Source organism: Urocitellus parryii, chromosome 5, assembly GCF_045843805.1.
Source record: "Urocitellus parryii isolate mUroPar1 chromosome 5, mUroPar1.hap1, whole genome shotgun sequence".
Taxonomy (NCBI): domain Eukaryota; kingdom Metazoa; phylum Chordata; class Mammalia; order Rodentia; family Sciuridae; genus Urocitellus; species Urocitellus parryii.
Genome location: NC_135535.1, coordinates 78,491,083 through 78,511,990, shown reverse-complemented (window position 1 = coordinate 78,511,990; position 20,908 = coordinate 78,491,083). Strand labels below are relative to the sequence as shown.

General features: G+C 39.3%; 1 protein-coding gene and 1 pseudogene across 3 annotated transcripts in view; one reads left to right on the top strand and one right to left on the bottom strand.

Moving 5' to 3' along the window:
* Amn1 (antagonist of mitotic exit network 1 homolog) overlaps positions 1-7,582 on the bottom strand; it is a 38,223-nt gene extending 30,641 nt beyond the window's left edge. For 2 of the 3 annotated variants that reach the window (XM_026415241.2, XM_026415242.2), the window contains exon 1: positions 6,391-6,505. In XM_026415241.2, coding sequence (XP_026271026.2) covers positions 6,391-6,428 — 38 coding nt within the window. In that variant the 5' untranslated portion in view covers positions 6,429-6,505. Of the gene's footprint in view, positions 1-6,390; positions 6,506-7,509 lie in introns of those variants that run through there. The other variant, XM_077798776.1, reaches the window with a different exon arrangement.
* A 1,038-nt stretch (positions 7,583-8,620) lies between these two features.
* Positions 8,621-18,966, top strand: LOC113201492 (poly(A) polymerase alpha-like; annotated as a pseudogene).
* The last annotated feature ends 1,942 nt before the right edge of the window (positions 18,967-20,908 follow it).

The following is a 20,908-nucleotide window of genomic DNA, read 5'->3' as shown; positions in this document are numbered from 1 at the left end:
CTGATGCTTTACTATTGTTGGCATTTTTTCAGGTTATGGCTTCACTGTTCAGTTTTATCAGTCAATTCCATCTACCCTGGCCACAACATAAAATGAATTATATTTTTGGTTTTCCAGACCACTTGCAGTTTGACAGTGGTATGCCTTTTATTGCAAAGGTCTAATGGACTAATAGTCATGGTATTCAATGGATATATCACGCTTTTATCATCCCCAAGGTTGCTGGCTCTTACAAGAGGTAAAAGGGACTTTAAAACATATATTTTTTTAAAATTGTAGATGGACACAACACCTTTATTTATTTATCTTTATGTGGTGCTGAGGATTGAACCCATGCTAGGTGAGCACTCTACCACTGAGCCACAACCCCAGTCCCATAAAATGGAATTTAAAGTAATGTTATGGTCTGAGTCTAATCAATATAGATTATAGGTATAAAATATTGATAAATAGAATAAGAACTATAATATGAATAATGTTAAACTGTAAACATAAGTAATAGCAGGATAATCATGTAACTGTAAGACATAGAATTTAAGTTGTTAGAAATAAGAACAGTGTAAGGTAAAAAGTATAAGCCTATAAGTTAATATAAGTTACAGATAAGTATAGGTTAATGGAATTATAGTTAAATACAAGGTATAGCTATAGGCAAGTATAAGTAAATATAGCCATAGTGACTCCATTTTTATGACTCCCGTGTGAAACTGTCATATGAGTTGTTTTTTTTAGTTCTCGGCGGACACAACATCTTTGTTGGTATGTGGTACTGAGGATCGAACCCGGGCCGCACACATGCCAGGCGAGCGCGCTACCGCTTGAGCCACATCCCCAGCCCATATAAGTTGTTTTTAAGATGTTTAAAAATTGTTTTTCTGTTCTTAAACCCAGGATGTGGTTGTCTATTTCTGTTCTGCTAACTGCTTTCTCAGCCCTTGTATCCTGCATACTTGCAACTTGCAGATTCCATAGGATGTGGTTTTCTTCCTTAAATACTCTGGCCACAGACAGTTTGGAGCTGTTTCCCCATAGGGTCACTTGGATCAGTCTCTGGCCAGACTTTAAATTCAGACTTAGAGTGTTTTCTGAGTGGTTGTCCCATAACAGTAAGCCAGCTAAGCATTCTTCACAGAACTAGCAAAAACAATCCTAAAAATTCATATGGAAGAACAAAATACCCTGAAGAGTCAAAGCAATCCTGGGCCAAAAGAGCAATACTGGAGATATCACAATGCCCGAATTAAAATTATACTACAGAGTCATAGTAACAAAAACAGCATGGTACTGGCATAAAAACAGACCAATGAAACAGAATAAAAGACACAGAGACAAACCCACACAAATACAACCATCTGATTCTTGACAAGAATATCAAAACATACATTGGAGAATGGTGTTGGAGAAAACTTGATACCTGTTGAAGAATAAAACCAGATTCCTAGCTCTCACTCTGCCCAAAAGGCAACTCAAAATAGATCAAAGACCTAGGTATAAGACCAGAAACTCTGCAAATGCTAGAAGAAAATATATCAAAAATCCTCCAAGATAGAGATGTTACAAAAATTGTGGCAGTGGAAAGAGATAACCAGTACTGGAGATGTAGAACAGCAAGGTTTATTCAGCACTGTGCTAAGCAGAGTTTTCTCCAAAGGCTGAGCACAGTTCTTCATTCTCAGTATCTTTTATTCAGCACAGACAAGACTTCAGGGTTTTAAGACTTTCCTGTTCGAGCAGCCCAGATTCCTTCTCCCTTTCTCAGGTGACTCAGATTCCTACTACAGCTGCTGACTGTTCCTACTACAGCAAGATTACATAAGCAGAAATCAGCAAGCTGCTGCTGTTAACAGAGATAAAAAGGAAAAGGAGCCAGGAACAGTGGTGCATGCCTATAACCCCAGCAGTTCAGGAGGATGAGGCAAGAGGACAATGAGTTCAAAGCCAGCCTCAGCAACTTAGTGAGGCCCTAAACACTCAATGAGACCCTGTCTCTAAATAAACTACAAAAACAGGAGGGGATATGGCTCAGTGGTTAAGTGCCCCCTGAATTCAATCCTTAGTATCTTCTGCCCCAATATACAAATAACAATAAATGCTGGTGCAGATGCATGGGGAAAAGGAATCCTTATATATTGTTGGGGAGGATATAAATTAGCACAGCAACTATGGAACTCAGTATGGAGGTTCCTCAAAAAAACTAAGAATTGAACTACCAAATGATTATCTATACCACTCCTTGTTATTTATCCAAAAGAATTAAAGTCAGCATATTACAGTAATAAATGTCTACCCATGTTTATAGCAGCACAATTCACAATAGCTGAACTGTGGAACCAGCCTAGGCATCTGTCAATGAACAGATAAAGAAAATATGATATATATACATAATGGAGTTGTATTCAGCCATAAAGAAGAAATGAAATAGTGTCATTTGCAGGAAAATGGATGAAACTTGAGAGCCTATGTTAAACAAAATAAGCCAAACTCAGAAAGAGTCATAAGTTTTCTCTCATGTGGAAGCTAGAGAGGAAAAAGGAAAAGAAAGGTGGATGTAGGAGATCTCATGAAAATCAAAGGGAAGCCGTGTGTGGTGGCTCATGCCTGTGATCCCAGTGGCTCTGGAGGCTGAGGCAGGAGGATTGAGACTTCAAAGTCAGCCTCAGCAACTTAATGAGACCCTAAGTAACTTAGTAGGACCATGTCTCTAAATAAAATATAAAAAAGGGCTGGGAGGCGTGGCTCAGTGGTTAAGTGCTTCAGGGCTCCATCCTTGGTACCTGTCCCACCCCCAAAAAAGAGAAAAGAAGTGATATCTAGGGAAGAGAGGAAGGGAGATAAAAGAGAAATGATGAGGAACAATGTTGACTAAATTATGTTGCTATATCATATGCATGTATGAATATGTAATAACAAATCCCACCATTATGTGTAAATTATAATGCACCAATAAAAATAAACTAAAGGTGGCAAATGCCTGTAATCCCAGTGGCTTGGGAGGATGAAGCAGGATGATAACAAGTTCAAAGCCAGCCTCAGCAACTCAGTGAGGACCCAAACAATTCAGTGAAACCTTGTTTCTAAATAAAATATAAAAAAGTGCTGGGGATGTAACTTGGTGGTTAAGTGCCCCTGTGTTCAATTCCTGGTACCAAAAACAAAACAATAACAACAACAACAAGAACCCCAAAACCAAAAATCCCAAAGGGTTCTCCAAGGCAGCACTAGTCAAAGTGCTAGTCAACGAGGGCTGGGGATATAGCTCAGTGGTTGAGTTCTTGTCTAGCACATGTAATGTATGCAGTCCACCAATCCCCAGGATCTTTGTCAAGATCCTTACTTTGTCAAAAACCAGACATAGATTGCAGACCAGGGGCCAGTTCGTCTTGAAAAGGTTACAAATTATGGCTCTAGGGGCAAATATGATTCCTTACATGGAGGATAATATCCTAGTATGACAATGAAGGTCATGTGGTGATCTTTCTGATATACTTCCAAGTTTTAGATAATTTTTCTTGACTTCTGTTATTTTATTTTCTCTTTTCACTAAGTACTATGCTTTTAAATTCCATCCGCATGAATATGTACATCTACTCTACTTTTTTATGGCTGCATAATTCTCCATGGTGCTCTCCTAGTTATAGACATTCCAGCTCTAAACCACCAGAAATAATTATGCAAAGAATTACTTTGTACATGTCTCCAAGTATGGGCTCTCCTTATCTTTTCCCAAGACTTACAAGTTTCCTAAGTGTCTCCATATTCTCAACTCTAACCATTAAATCTCTAAGTGCAGTTTCCAAACCTTTGATAGTCCCCCATAGCTACAGAATTAAATACTCTTATTTCATCCTGGGATTCTACTCCTAATTATCTTGCTTTGTTTCACACTCTGCTATTCATAATCTGTACTCTGGTCAAACTGGAATACCTCTTTCTGGTCTTCTCATATCTGATTATTCCATTCTCCCTTGGATGCATTTCTTTGAATTTGCAACTGTCAGATGCTGCCAATCTTCAAATAGAATCCCCTTTATACAAAGCTTTCTCCAAATCTTATATTTTATTTTCCTGATCAGAAATTTCAAAACATTTTGTTAACCCGTCTTTTTTGGTATTGTTCTACCTTTATTATAATTATTTATATGCCTGTGTCAAAATATTAGACCTCCTCTATTTGGGTTATTTTCCACAATCTTCAGCATAGTGCTTCATTTGCCACACATGCCGTTTAAATACACACTTAACTGAATTCTGGGCAACTCCCAAAATTAAGGAATTGTGGATACAAGGAAACAAAAAACAGTGATTGTAGTTGCTGGAGTTCAGAGGCTCATTTGTATAGAACCCTTAGAAATGCATACGAAATAGGAATTAAGCTGAACTTTAGAAGAAAGGTCAGGATTTAGTAACATATCCCTGATTACACAGCTTTCTATAGTAGGCAGGAAATAATAACTAACATAAATGAACATTTAACTATGTGCCAAGCACTGTTGTATAGGCTTTACCTATATTGGCTTTTAATCTTCATATCAGTTCAAAAGAATATAATAACAATGAGTGTTATCCATTTGAGAAAACTGAAATCCAGACAGGTTATATATCATTTGTTCATGATTATAAAACAAGTAAATGTTACATGTATGAATAAAACTGAGGTAGTCTATCTTCAAAGCTTGTACTTTTTGTGTGTGTGGGGTGGGGTGGGGGACTAAACCCAGGGGTGCTCTACCACTAAGTTACACCCCTATCCTTTTTAACAATTTTTTTCATGGCTGTCCAGGATGGCCTTGCAGTTGGAATCCTCCTGCCTTTGATTTTAGGAAGTCCCTGGTATTACAGGAAAAGCTTACACTCTTTTCTTTTTTGCACTACTGGGGCTTGAACTCAGAGGTTCTCTGCCACTAAGCTACATACCTAGCCCTTTTTTCTTTATTTTTATTTTGAGATACTGGCTTACTAATTTGCTGAGGCTGGCCTGGAACTTTGGATTCTCCTGCCTCAGCCTCCCAGAGTGCTGGGTTTACAGGCCTGTACTTCCATCCTGGTTCAAAGTTTGCACTCTACATTACCCTAAGCTGACTTTGTTGATGGAAATTAAACCCCAATTTTATTAGACTCTCTACAGGTGTAAGGCTAGACAAGGGAAAACCATCTAATTTCTCTTTCATGAAAAGTGGCATGATTGAGGGCCAAGAGTTTCTGGAATATAATGTAAAATGTAAAATAGTTTTTACACCACCAGTGAACCGCCACATCATTTACAACTATGTGAATGGGATCCTGCTGGGCATGGGGGCACTTACCTGTAATCCCAGCAACTCAGAAGGCCGAGACTGGAGGATCCAAAGTTCCAGGCCAGCCTCAGCAATTTAGCAAGAACCTAAGCAATTTAAGGAGACCCTGTCTCAAAATAAAAACTAAAAAAGGCTGGAGATGTGGCTCAATGGTTGAGTGCACCTTGGTTAAGTCTCCAGTACCTACCCTCAAAAAAATCCTAATTAGAATAATTTATACTCCTTGTGTGTAAAATATCAAAATACACTCTACTGTTATGTATATCTAAAAAGAAGAAAGGAAAAAATACAAAAGAAAAACACCCATTGTTTTAGAAGGCCTTCAGTCCATTAAAGATATTGTCCTCCTTAGCATTCAGCTAATTTTTACATGGCCATAATAATGGAGTAAAAGCTCATGGAGACACAATTGCCATGGTAACTGCAACTTCCAGCACAATTTCCGGTGTAAAATAATAACAACAATGACTAACAATGGTGTTTACTATTTGCAAGGCATCCTTCCAAAGGCTTTACATACGCTCATTTTATTCCTCAGCAGGATTTCTTGAAGTAGGTACTAGTATTAGTATTAATTTTGTACATAAAGAGCTCGGACACAGGAAAAGGTTCAGAAATGGTCACACGGCAGGTGAGGGGCAGGGCCAGGAGCTGAACCTAGAAATCCCTATCAAGGACCCCTCTTTTAAGTCGCTTTCTACCTACTGCCTGCAGGAGTCAACTGCAGTCTGTTCCGGTAACCGGTGGGGCTGTGCAGAGAGAGGGCTCGTCAGTGTTTTGTTCTACCGAGGCTTTCGCTCGGGTTGGGGGCCGGCCTCTGCCAGGAACCACCAGGGCGCGGAGCGGTCCCGTCTGGGGGAGCCGGGACCCTCATCCGGGACCACCCAGGCAGAGGACCGAATGGCAAGCCCGCCCAGCAGGCCACTCTGCTCAACTGTCCTCAGGACACAAACCAGCCACCCGGGGACAGAAACGAGCGGGGCCTCCTCGGAGGTCGGAATAGGGAAAGGGGCGGGAGGGAGAGCGGCGCAGGGCCCGGCCGGTTGGAGGAGGTGTCCGCGCGGCGCGAAGGGGAGGCGGGACGGGGTGGACTCACAGATCCAGGAGCTGACTGACCGACCCCACGTGAGGCATCCCGGCGGCCCTCAGAAGCCTCTTCCGCGGCCCCTGGACCTCTAGAACCCGGCCGGGGGCGGTCCGACAACTCCCCCGCCCCGCGGCGCGTAGGCCCTGGTGACGTCACACGGTCCCGGTGTTCGGGGCGTGGCCACGCCCGGAACTTCGAGGGCAAGAATAGAGCGCGCTCGGAGCCGAGCTCGCGTAGGGGTCGGAGAGCTCGCAGGTGGAGAATCCCTAAGCTTGGAGCACCGCGACGGGAGGCGTAGTTCTTCCACCCGCGGGCGGCGAGGCGGATCGCTCAACCCCGTTTGTCTGGAGGTCCAGACTTACGGCTTCCGGACTTTCACCCTTCTGCTCAGCCCAGCCGCGAGGTCGCGAGTCAAGAAGTCTCCCCTGACAAAGCGAGTACTAAAGGATGCGTTGGATGCTGGACCATGCCTTGGTGATCACTGGGGGGCATCCCCACTCCCCCGCCCTTGGATACTGACTCCACTGCCTTCAAAGGGAGCATTTTAGAAGATCCCAGAGTGACTTTACTGAGCAAGTCACATGAAACACGCACCGAGCTATGTGCCTTCCGTGCTTTTGTTTCAACAAACCATACTCATGATAATTCCTGGGAGATCGGAATTGTTTAGTTCTATTTTGCAGATGAGGACACGCCATCAACAAACTCAATAAAAATTTCATCATGGAAGACGACATGACTGCAAATCAGGAATTATTTAAAAAGGCGAAGCATCTTTCTCTAGGTGGAATTCTTTCTGCGTTTCTTTTCTAGAGCACTGTGGAGAGGGGGCAAAATTGCGATGTATGCAGTGCAGGGAGAGAAATAAAGAATGTCCATGCGCTTCTAACCCCATTTAATGCTTTTTTCACTCAATACAATTTCACTCTATAGGTTCTTAACCAAGAAAAAGACAGTCCTTAATGCTAGGCATTGCAATAGACATAATCAATTCACAGCAAACAATTCTAGATTAATTCTAAGCACCGCAAACACACTTAATCCTGACAGACATTCCCTCTGCGAGCTAAATTCAACTGTCAGACCAAAAGTCTCAAGCCTTAGGCTTTACTTCCAGCAGATGCATACCCACTCAGACCAGGGTGATCAGGTCCAGAGTCAAAGCAGGTTTCTCCCGGTGTGGACTGGACGACTGGTTGAGGAGAGGGTCGTAGGGAGAAGTTATGGCTCTCACAAAGGAAGAGGATCAGGAAAACGATGACAAGTGATGCGATGTGAGGTCCTTATCAGGCTCTCCAGCTTGAGTGTGTCCTTGGTTTCTGGTTGAATTCCTGTTCGTTACCTCTATTATTTACACTAAATTTTGGGGCTTTTGACCCCTCCCCCTTTCAATCCTTATCAGCTACCACTGGATTTTTCCATGACATCATTTACATCAGAAACATCTGGTCTGATGGTCTGCACCCTGATCTCCTTTTCCCTCTTACCAGGGGAGGACAGCATTTCAGAGGCTTAACTCTGTTTATCAGGGTGAGGGGAAGTAACTTGTCTGAGGCCATACTGGAGGGCTCTTTAGGTGTGCCTGATGAGACTGGAGTTTTTAAAATGGAGTTGCTTATGATCAGGCCTAAGGCCATCCTCACAAGTACTTACTAGTTTTTATTACTTTTTCATTCTTAATTTGATTAATTAGATTAATTTGTTGGTGTTAGGTTTGGATGTGAGATGTCCCCCAAAAGCTCATGTGTGAAACAATGCAAGAAGGTTTGGAGGAGAAATGATTGGGCTAGTCTGAATCTAATCAGTGAATTAATCCCTGATAGGGTTAACTCAGTGGTAAATGAAGGCAGGTGGGGTGTGGCTGGAGGAAATGATTGGGGGCATATTTGTATATGGCAAATGGAGACTATCTCTGCTGAGACAGAGCTGCTGTCTCAGCTCACCATAAGAGCTGTTTCCCTCTGCCATACTCTTCCTCCATGATGTTCTGTCTCACCTTGAGTCCCAAGCTCACATGGAACCTGCTTCTATGAACTAAGACCTCTGAAACTGTGAGCCCTCAAATAAACTTTTCCTCCTGAATAATTGTGCTGGTTGGGTCCTTAAGTCACAGTGGCAAAAAAGCAGACTAAAACAGTTGCTTATATGTCAAACTCCCCTTTGATAGCTCCTTCAATTTTGAGATCTTGACTTTTCAGGATGCTTCTTATTCAGTCAACTTGCATTCATTAAGCCCTGCATGACGGCCAGGAAGTACTCGTGTTCAAGTAACCCTCAGAACAGGGTTGTGTTGGACGCTGAGGATTCATCGGTGCACACCTGCTCCAGACAAGTAAAAGGACAGTGTAACTCAAGTGCTAGGATAGGTGAACCAGTGGTGTGTAGCGTATATAGGTATAGGTGGGAGGATGGTCTGTATTTGGTTTCGGATGGCTACACTGGACAGTGATAAGAGATGAGTGAAGGATGAGGTTTGTAAAGCTTTTGCTATAAAGGGCCAAATGGTAATATTTTAGGTTTTGTGGGCCCAATGCTTAGTCACCACACCTCAACTTATAACTCAACAGCATCCATAGACAGTCCTAATGGGCAGGTCTGTGTTCCAAAAAACTTTATTACAGACACTGAAATTTGAATTTCACATACAGTAGTGCCCCTCGTCTATGGGGGCTATGTTCCAAGACCTTTATGGGATATGGATAGTACTAAACCCGATATATACTATTTTTCCCCCTATATATACATATCTATAGCAAAGTTTAATGAAAAATTAGGCACAATAAGAGATTAACAACCAGCTGGCAATGGCGGCCCTCTCCTATAATCTCTGACTCAGGAAGCTGAGGCAGAAGCATCACTAATTCAAGACCAGCCTAGACAACTTATTGAGACCCTGTCTCAAAACCTAAAAAATAAAGAAATAAATAACCACAGTAACTAATAAAAAGCTATAACATACTTTAATAAAAGTTACATGAACATGGTCTCTTGTACAAAATATTGTACAGTACTCACCTTTGTGTGTGTGTGTGTGTGTGTGTGTGTGTGTGTGTGTGTGAAGATGTGAAGTGATACAGACCTTACATGTTGAGATGAAGTGAGCTGACAGGTGCTGACACAGTGCTGGACCACTGCTGGCCGACCTTTCCCTTGTGTATAGGAAGCCATTCTGAGTAGGAAGATGAAATATTGTACAGTTGCATTTTGTCCTGCCTGGCACAGGAACCATCCCTTGGTCCAACAAACCTGCCTATTATTCGCTTAGTATCTGGTTATCAGACCAGCTGTCACAGTATCGAAGTACTTGTGTTCAAGTAACCCTCAGAACAGTGTACAGTTTGACTTATGAATTGTTTATTTCTGGGATTTCCATCTAATATTTTTGGGACCATGGTTGACCATGGATAACTAAATCATGGATTCAAGAATTTGCAGGCTTATACCAACCAACAAATCATGATACTCCTTCAGCCACAAGTATTTGTTCAGAAATTGGCTCATGGGTCTAGGACTCATTTGAAGCCAATACAAAGCAAGAAAAAGTTTTCTGGAGATTTCTGGGAAAGAAACTTCTAAACTTGTGACAATGCTTTGTAAAATAATGCCCTCTTTTCTTAGCCCTGTCGTGTTGAATGAAATTTAAAACACTAGGTGGCAGTAGTGGAAGACCAAGGTAGAGTATGGGAATTACAAAAGAACAGCCAGGATCCTGATTGAACTATGCCCGAATACCGCTCTTTTCTCTCTACTTGTTACACAATTCAGCAAATTCTCTCTGTTGTTGCTAAAATCCATGGAGTTGATTTTTCTGTTTCTTGCTGCCCCAAACATTCTATTACAACATTCATACCAGGAGTCATCAGCATATAGGTAAAAACTAAAGGTATGGGAATGGATGAGCTCACTTAACAGATATAAGTGAGAACAACCACAACAAAAAGTCTTTGGAGAGATATGTTGGGAACACATTTATTGGCTGGAAATTGACACTAAGGACTACCCCAAAACCAGGAAGTGTGATGTTATAGAACATAAACAAGTGATCAAAATGGTCACATACAACTGAGAGGTTAAGTGGGGTAAACCTTGAAAGTGATTTAACAATAGGAAAGTTACTGAGGGTTTATAAGGTGGTAGTGGAAGATGCAATCTGATCTTAATGAGAAGAATGAAGGAAAGTGAGGAAGTTAACACAGAAGTAGTCCAGTTCTCACATTAAATGCTTACAGGAATGAATTAATACCTCCATTTAGATGCGTACTGAGAAGAAAAATATTGCTTGAGGATGTAACTGTACTTGAAAGAAGGTAAAATGCAAACATTCAGAACCATTATTTATGGAGCTTCTCAGTGTCAAGCATGGTAAATATTTACATGATCCCATGTAATCATCAAACAGGTCTGAGGTATAGTACTACTTTATAGATGAAGGTCAGAGCTTACACAAAAAGGCCTGTCAGGGTCCCAAGATCATGCTCTTTCTACTCCCTCTGGGTATCCAGAACAAAGGTTTAGGGTATATCTAGGATCAGCAGTATAACTGGGGGAGCCCCTTTTTAGAGATTCATGGTGATAGCACAGCATTAAACCAAGGGCAAGTAAGGCTCCTGTGGCTGACTGCACGTGTCCCAGTGTTATGGTTTAGATGTGAGGTGTCCTCCAAAAGCTCATGTGTGAGACAATGCAAGAAGGTTTGAAGGAGAAATGATTGGGTTACAAGAGCCTTAACCCAATCAGGTGACTTAATCACCTCATAGGGTTAATCAATTGGTAACTAAAGGCAGGTGGGGTGTGGCTGGAGGAGGCAGGGCAGTGGGGTCAGCTTTAGGATATCTATTTTGTATCTGAAGAGTGGAGTCTCTGCTCTTTGACCATCATATGAGCTGCTTCCCTCTGCCACACTCTTCCACTATGTTTTTCTCCTCACCTCAAGCCCCAAGGAATGGAGGCTGCTGTCCATGGACTGAAACCTCTGAAACCATGAGCCTTCAAATAAACTTTTCCTCCTCCTCAATTGTGCTGGTCCAGTCTTTTAGTCACAGCGGCAAAAAGGCTGACTAAAACACCCACTGTTAAACCCAGCCTAATTCCCTCTTAAGATCAGGAGCCATCTTGTCATAAGTTATAAAAGATTCATTTCTGTTTTCTATAAAAGATTAAGATTTCTATTTAGCCTGCCCGTATTTTGATGTTTCAAACTTACTTGGAATGCCTGCCCGTGCCTTGAACTCACCCATGCCTGGCTTTCCCTGGCCAGATAACAACCCTCTCTGAAACCCTAATGGTGCCTCATAAGTTCTGATGTTGGGATCTAAATGTACTCCCTAAGTGCTGAACCATTTAGACCATTAACCTACTACCTGCCTTTGTGTTATGCTTGTCAAAATTCTGTTATCTGTAAGTTCTCAAGACACCCCCCACTTTTTGCAACTCTGTGCTAGAAAGCTGCACTCCTAGAGAGCTGGAGTGCTGTCTTCTATTCCCACAGGTTTTGGGAGAGACAGTCCAGGAATTACAAGCTTGCTTTTATTTGATTTAAATTGGAGTCTGTGGTCATTTCTTTGTGTCGTGGTTTAACACCACCAGTGAAAGCAACCATAGTCAGAACTTCCCCCAAAAAATCAGTGCCAACCACTGGATTCAGGAACTTTTTTTTTTGGAGTGGGATAAAAAAAAAAAAAAAAAAAAAAAACTCACCTCAGAGACAAATATGAATACAGGGAAACATTTTTACTAGTAGTTCAAGAAAATCAGACTTATAGTAGTAGTGGCTCATTAAAATGAAATGAGGAATTTATAGCTCAGCTATGTCAGTTAACAATGTAAATAGGATAAGAAGGGCACCACGTTCGGACAAAGGGAAAGGAGGAGAAGTGCTTAAAGCAGCGGGAGTGCGTTTGGACCCAGCCTCCTCCATCCCTCTGGCCTGGGTGGAGCCTGCCCAGCGGGGCAGTGGGGATTGGGGTGGGGGGAGTGACTGGGCGGTGCCAGAGCAGGAGACTTGCCCTTTCCAGCCACACACAGAAGCATTGTGACATTACTGCTCCTATCAGTTTAGCAGCCCCCAAGAAGACTGACTGCATTCTTACACAGAAACTAATTGAGACTCTGAAGCCCTTTTGGGTTTTTTAAAAGGAAGAGGAACTGCAGCGTGGACTTTAATTTTAGAAAAATTAAATAACTTGGTGAAAGTGATAGGAGAAATCAGTGAAGGCAAGAATCTTCCACAATCTGTAATTGAAAATATTGGAGGAAAATTTTTTGGATTTGAATCTATGTTATAGATTAGGAATACATACAAAAGGTACGGATATTGACGCATTCATTGTGTGTTGCACCAAGACATGTTGATCGCAGTGACTTTTTCATTTTGTTCTATAAATTGAACTTATAAGAAAAAGTTAAAGATTTAAGAGCTGTTGAAGAGGCATTTGTATTAGTTATCAAACTCTGGGATAGAGATTGATATTTTGTTATTGCAGAAGATTTGGAGCTACAAGATGACTATCTGCTTAAAAATTTAGATATACGATGCATAAGAAGTCTTAATAGTTGCACAGTAAGAGATGAAATTTTACACCTAGTACCAAACATTGACAACTTCAGGTTAAATCTGAGAGCTCTTTGGGCCAAATGCCACAACATCTATTTCAATATATTCGGTTTCCTTGGTGGTGGTGTTTCCTGGGCTGTGCTAAGTAGCAAGAACTTGCCAGCTTTATCCAAATGTAATAGCATCAACTCTTGTACTGTCCTGGGAAGACCACTCAGAAAACACACCAAGTCTGAATGTGAAATAATTTGAAGGATTTTTATTTTACCTATTTTGCCAATTATACCTGGTCAGGGGCTGAGTCCAACAGAGTCCAAGTGGCTCTCTGAAAGACTTCACCCTCCTCTGAGGGAAATCTGCTATTTAAGGAGGAAAACCACATCCTGTGAAATTTTTCTTTTTTTTTTTCTTTTTTTTTTCTTTTTTTTTTTAAAGAGAGAGTGAGAGAGGGAGAGAGAAAATTTTTTATATTTACTTATTTTCTAGTTCTCGGCGGACACAACATCTTTGTTGGTATGTGGTGCTGAGGATCGAACCCGGGCCGCATGCATGCTAGGCGAGCGCGCTACCGCTTGAGCTACATCCCCAGCCCTGAAATTTTTCAATTAGCAAGCAAGTTACAGAAGCAAAAAAGCTGTTAGCAGAACAACTTAATGAACTGCATCTTGGGTTAGAGCAGGTGCTAGACAACTGTCCAGCAGGTGGTTGGGGGGGGGGGACTTCAAAGTTATATGGGTTACCAAAACTTCCATATTCTGGGTTGAGTACATTTTGTGGGATACAAAGTACAGAAAACAATTTTTTTTTTTTAATTTAGCAGAAAACAGCTTTCATTTTGTTTTCTTAGAAATGAGTCCTGCAACTGTCTCTTCACAGGAGCAATAACAGAAAAACTAAGGTGGAGTCTAGAATAGCTGACACCAGGTCCCTATGGCCTACCTGTTTGCTTGTATAGCCATAGTGACTCCATTCTTGCTGATCAGGTAGTTTTACCATAGCAATTGCTTTATACAACCAGTATTAGTAACTTATTGATTATATTGATCAGTTCGCACCACAACGGTACATACATTTTTCTTGGTATTTTCTAAATGGCATGTGTTTAGATTGTTATGGACTGATTTGAAAATTAGCTCAGATGTACCCCATTTTGTTCAGACACCTCACTCACCCTGTGTGAATTTGGCCCCTTTCCACATGAGCCCACTGGCATTGAAGGATAACATCTCCACCCCCACCTACTTGCTTGCACCCTGACCACAATATCCTTGCTCTATGGAACTAATGCAAAATTTTCTCTGAAAATGTAATTTCTGAGAGTATGATTTTTTTTTCATAACCTGGTTCTTTTCCACTTGTATGAAATGTATACTGTAAATATGATTATTTCTCCTGCCTCCCACTTCTTTGTGGTTGTAAGACTTATAAGCTTGAGGGTTGCAGAACTGCTTGGTCTCTGTGTTCTTGACCCTGGCTGGCAATAAAGCCTTTGTCTTCGATTCAAACAGACCTGGAGTTTTATTTGGGAATTTGGAAATAGTGCCTTAACAAGATTATATTGAAATAAAATTGATTGTAGACACTGAAGTTTAGTCTTATTTCTATTACAGTTCTACAGCTGGTTTCAGATTCAAATTTTGGTTTGTGAAATAGCCATTTAGGTAGACTCGGAGATCACAATGAATATTATGGCAAATTAAACTTCATTTCTTTTCCTAGCTTGTAAGTCAGATTCTATTTGTACTTAATTTGCATAATCCTACCTTCCAAATAAACTGAATTTGAGCTGTAGCTTTTGCTAGAATCCACTTTATTAATAGGTTGACATGTATGTTACTTTTGGATAAAACTTATATACACCACTTCTTTCACTTTTTAAATAGTTTTAAATCCATGTGCCATTGGGGCTGGAGATGTGGCTCAGCGGTAGCGCGCTCGCCTGGCATGCGTGCAACCCGGGTTCGATCCTCAGCACCACATACAAACAAAGATGTGATGTGTCCGCCGAGAACTAAAAAATAAATGTTAAAAATTCTCTCTCTCTCCTCTCTCACTCTCTCTAAAAAAAAAAAAAAAAAAAAAAAAATCCATGTGCCATTAATTTTTTTTTTTTGCTTCCAACTGTTCATTTATTTTTAGTAAAATATTAAAGACCTCAATTTTATAAAAAAACTTTTAAAGAATAATGTTACATATATTGTACAAATTAACATTATATATTAATGAACAAGTGCTTGGAAAAAAGCAATTTCTGGACCCAGTCATTAATAATGGGAGATAATATTTTTTAAGTTCCTCATTTTAAGATGTTCACATTTGTCAACCATGGTTTCATTTAAGAAAAGGAAGTTATTGCCATTTCAGAATAGTTGCTTTGGTCCCAGAGTGAGGGTTGTCAATTTTAATCAGATTTCCTTCAGAGATTTAAATCTTCCCAGTTTCTTCCAACTCATATCCATCCTACATCTGCAAAAGACATTGTTGTTTTCTAGTAATTTTATAAAAATCAGAGTTTGAGGAGCCAATTTATAATTTAGAACCATGCCTCACTTTCTAATACACATTCTGCTATATTGGGATTTGATAGCACATTTTAATTACATATAATAAGGTATGATAAGATTAAAGACTGTCAGAATGTCTTTTAAGACTACACATATATAAATGTTTTCAAGAAGCTAACCTTCAATATTAAGGAAGGGTGCAGATGTTTTCCATTTTTAAATATCTTCCATAAGGACTGATGTGCTAATTTTTCTAAATATTGTGTCCTGGAAACACTGTGTTCACACCATAGACTTTTATTGCACTTACTCATGTTATAACTTTTAAATCATGAGATGGAGAAAATTTTTTATAATTATTTTATTTTTATAATTATTCATTGTCTATAATCAGAAGTAACCTTTTTTTTTCCATTTTTCTTCGGATGGAACTAGTATGAAGACAGAATTTTTTCTTTCAAGAGGGTTTATCCTGTTCGAGGTTTAGATGAAAGCATCAAATATCTTGGTGGTGGTTTTTTATTTACATGGTGCTTTATCTGTTCTTTTTAGAGAAAAACGATATGACTTCAATTTGAAAAAGCTACCAAATGGTTTAATTTTATAGTTACAGAATTATTTCAATTAGTCTTACCATCAATAAAAAGAGATGAAATGTTGTATATACCAAAATGGATGAAGAAGGATCACATTCACAAATGCTGTATGTTTAATAAAGTACATTTAGATGGTAATATCCAATAGTCTTATCAAGTGCTACAATCTTTTTAAACAGGAAATGGCCAAATCCAGTGCCATTGAGACAACCTGAAGAATACAGTCTTAATTTGTATGTGTGGGACTCAAGGGTTACTGTATTATTTTTTCCTCTACAAGTTCACACTCTACAATTACAAGTAAAAGTCACCTGCATAACCTTCAGAGAGACCTCCCTGCATTTTATGTATGAGTGGTTATGTTCATGTTACACTTTCTTCTAGATAATCTCATCTATAATTGTCCTCTGTTGTGAGAAGCATAATGATGTACCCTGTGAACTACATTTAATTATACATAGTTTTTAATACAAATTTCACTAACAATTTATTCTATATAGAACTATCTTGTAAGCAAAGATTTTTTTTTTTTCCAAGAGAGCTTTTAATTTTCTTTTTTGTGGAAAAAGTGGCAAAATGCTTTCATGTTTTACAATGTCACCTTTATAAACAAATCTTATTACCTTCCAAAAATACATTTAAATTCCAATTCCAGTGTGAAGAGTAACACAAAATTGTATATATAACTCATTGACAACAGGTTACTTTATCCAATTATAAAACATTAAATGACATGAATAAACACAAACCAAATTTGTTATTTCTATACAAATCCTAGACTATTGCTACAGATAATTTGAGTTTAGAGAACACCAACTTGGCAAAGTGCTCTCCTAAGCTTTCCATTTAACTAAGTTTAACTTTTAAAGGACAATTTATAATCCATAGTGTAAGCAAAGATTTTTTGAGTATCGATGCTTAAAAAATAATACAAGGATAATAACAATCCATTTTTTAAATTTTATCTAAATATTTAGTTAAAATGAGGTTATTGTAGGAAAGCTATTGCTTAATGTTTATATGTGGTAGAGAACTTCTAAGCATTGTCACTCTAATTATGAAAATGTAATTGTAAAAACTGTTTTAGATATTTCATATTATAAAAACATGTGTGGGCTGAAGAAAGCTTCCATTTTGTTTGGGAAATTATGACATTATTGCTTACACGTTTTGAATGTTGACAACATGAACTTTATAAGAAATTTAGGATGAATACAACTCTAGATTTATGAAATTCTATTTTTCTGAATTAATTTGCTATCTTACTATTATATCAAAAATTTGTTTTTAATAAGTTCTGTTGAATTACATGAAGCTGTGTATTTTCAAATTTTCCAAACCTCAAGGAATTTAATTTTGGAGGACGGAAATTTACAGTTTCCTTTGTGGAAATATGCCACTTACCATTATGTAGAATAGCAGTTATTAAATCATTTCAGTATCTTTTAAAATGATATGAACAAGAACATTGTAGTTTCACTGTGTTAACAAGCCTTAGACTTATAATTTAAGGGTATATTAAAAACTTGTTTCCAGGGCTGGGGTTGTGGCCCAGAGGTAGAGCACTTGCCTAGCATGCGTGAGGAACTGGGTTCGATCCTCAGCACCACATAAAAATAAAATAAAGATATTGTGTCCACCTGTAACTCAAAAATAAATAAAAGAAAAACTTGTTTCTGTCTTGTTTAAAATTAGTTTTATACAGAACTTAGAGAATGACATTTCATGAAAGTGTAACTGTGTGCATAGCCCCATTTCTGTTGTTGAATAAAGAAAAACTAAGTATAAAATCAACCAATCAATCGGATAAGAACAAGTTGTTGTCGGGCACAGTGGCTCATGCCTGTGATCCCAATGGCTTGGGAGGCTGAGGCAGGAGGATCACAAGTTCAAAGCCAGCCTCAGCAAAAGCAAGGTGTTAAGCAACTCAGTGAGACCCTGTCTCTAAATAAAATACAAAATAGGACTGGGGATGTGGCTCAGTGATCTAGTGCCCCTGAGTTCAATCCTTGGTACAAAAAAAAAAAAAAAAAAAAAAAAAAGAAAAAGAAAAACAAACAAGATCTTCCTGTCTTTTGGTAAGTAAGAAAAACAGGATGTTCCTGTTTTCGTGGCTTATCTCTGGAGGCAAAAGTTTTAGGATTTCCTGTTAGTCAAGGCCCTTAGCAGGTTCCTATTATTCATGGTGTATCTTGGAATGCAAGATTATTAGAAATGGAAGTCCTTCCGGGTGTGTGCTAAGTGATTTGTGGCTCCTTTTTGCTTGCTGAGCCTGCTTTACTGTAGTTTCCTCTAGCTCAAAACCTCCTCCATTTTTTACTATTCATATCATTAGAGCTTGTTGCTCTAGGTAAGTTATTTAAGAATAATGAGATTACTTTTGTTACATCATGTTATTAACTCATAGTATAATATTTACTAACATGTAAAATAAATAATAAATGCAGACATATAAATGATTAAGTATGTCTCCTATAAATGTACTTGTGCATCCACACAAACAGAATGGAGACAAGCCAGATGAATATCCTAACATGTACAGGCTATTTCCAAATACAAGAATCCTTAACTAATCCCTGTGAGAAAATACACATGCTCTTTTTACTTAGTTTCTTTTAATATCTCATGTGATATCATACTCCAAATTAAAAACAATAGTGGTCATGCTTGTGGATTCTTTTTTTTTTTTTTGAGGGGGAGCGTGTTAGGGCAGGGTACCAGGAATTGAATCACTGAGTCACATCCCCAGTCCTATTTTTATTTTATTTAGAGACAGGGTCTCACTGAGTTGCTCATTTTCGCTGAGGCTGGCTTTGAACTTGTGATCCTCCTGCCTCAGCTTAACAGTATTAAAATTTTCTATTGGCTTGAAATGCTTGATTAAATTTATTTCTAGGCTATAGACCTGAATCTTACATTTTTAGGAGTTTGAGGCATAAAATGTATGACTTTACCAAGGCTAGCAAGTACAGGAAACCCTTACCTTTCCTAGTTCTGAGAAGGCAAAGAGAGGGAACAGTTACCGAATCTTGAGAGAGCAGCCACAGGTGTAACCACCTAATGGGAGTTGTGGCCTTTGGATTAGTGATGGTACCTACTTAGCTTGTGGCAACTCAACACAGAATGATCTGGAAGAATACTCTAACCCCATTCTCTATCTCCCTTTCTATCTCTTGTGGATGCTTCTCAATGCTTCAGCCCCGCTAGAAGTTGAGATTGATGGATCCCAGTTTGTTCAGTCCATAAATAAAGATCAGCTTCTCAATGTCCAGAGCAGACTGGAGCCAGGGAATGGAAAATATTCAACTCATAACAGATCTCTGACTTTTATTTTCTTTAGTGCTGGGGGTTGAATCCTGGCCCTTGCACATGCTAAGCATGTGCTCTACCACAGAGCTACACCTCCAGCCCCCAGATCACTGATTTTTTAATAGTAATAAAATATCAGAAATATTTTGAAGATCAGAAGGAATGGCTTAGTATAAACCAAAATAAAATTATTTTAAATTCTTAGCAGTGGGGCTGGGGATGTGGCTCAAGTGGTATCGTGCTCACCTAGCATGCATGAGGCACTGGGTTCGATTCTCAGCCCCACATAAAAATAAAATAAAGATGTTGTTTCCACCTAAAACTAAAAAATATATATATAAAAAAAATAAAATAAATTCTTAGCAGTGAAATGGTGACAATTTTGGTCTTTCATTAGGATGCTGAGAGCTTAAGTCATCTTTTCTAGTTAGCTTCACTTTTTAGTTCTGTTTTTTTAAAGTTATGTAATCTCCATCATAGTAATTGGTAATTTGCAATGGAATCAAATGCCCAATATTTCTATCACCTAGTCAGACTCTAAAACCACATTAATTACATTCATTCAAAAAAATGAATGTAATTAATGTGCCTACTATGTGCCAGACAGGATCTATGAAGAAACAAATATGTTCTCTAGAAACTTACATTCTAGTGTGTGAGAGAAGCACACAAACCAAATAGTATGTGGACATAGGACTATCATGAATGAAGAGATTGCCAGGTACAGAGGCACATGCCTGTAATCCCAGTGGCTCAGGAGGCTGAGGCAAGAGTATCAAAGTTCAAAGCCAGCCTCAGCAACTTAGTCAGGCCCTACGCAATTTAGTGAGATTCTGTCTTGCAATAAAAAATAAAACGGGCTGAGGATGTGGCTCAGTGATTAAACTTCCCTGCTTTAAATCCCTGTACCAAAAAAAAAAAAAAAAAAAAAAAAGAATGAGTAGATTGATACTATTTGGGCTGCAATGTGAAGATGGAGGGGGCTGTGGTAGCATCCTCACTAGCAATGCCCCTCTTCAGCCCCTCCTAGACTCTTCTTTTCTTTTCTTTTTTTTTTTTTTTTTTTTGTACTGGGTATTGAACCCAGAGGTGCTTTACAACTGAATCCTATTTCCATCCCTTAGCAATTTTAAATTTTGAAACAGGGTGTTGCCAAGGTGCTGAGGCTGGTTTGGAACTTGCAATCCTCCTGCCTCAGCTTCCTGAGTCTCTGGGATCCCTCTGAGAATCTTTATCCTGCTTATGAGGTGAAAGGTTCTTTCCAGGGATAAAGAAGGATGGATGGTGGTGATAAGCAGCAAGACCTTGGTGCCTGGCCTCTGGTGCCTTCAATCCTATATTGCTGTCAAAGCAGTGATAGCACTGGAATGCTGTAATCCCAGCTACTGGAGGATTGCAAACTCAAGCCAGCCTGGATAATTCAGCCACACCTTATCTCAAAATAAACAGGGCTGGAGATGTAGTTCCATGATAGAGCACCCCTGGGTTCAAAGCTCAGTACTAGAGGGGGGAGAAGTTTCTTCAACATCCTAGTGGGAAAGCCAAAAGACAATTGGGGGCTGAGG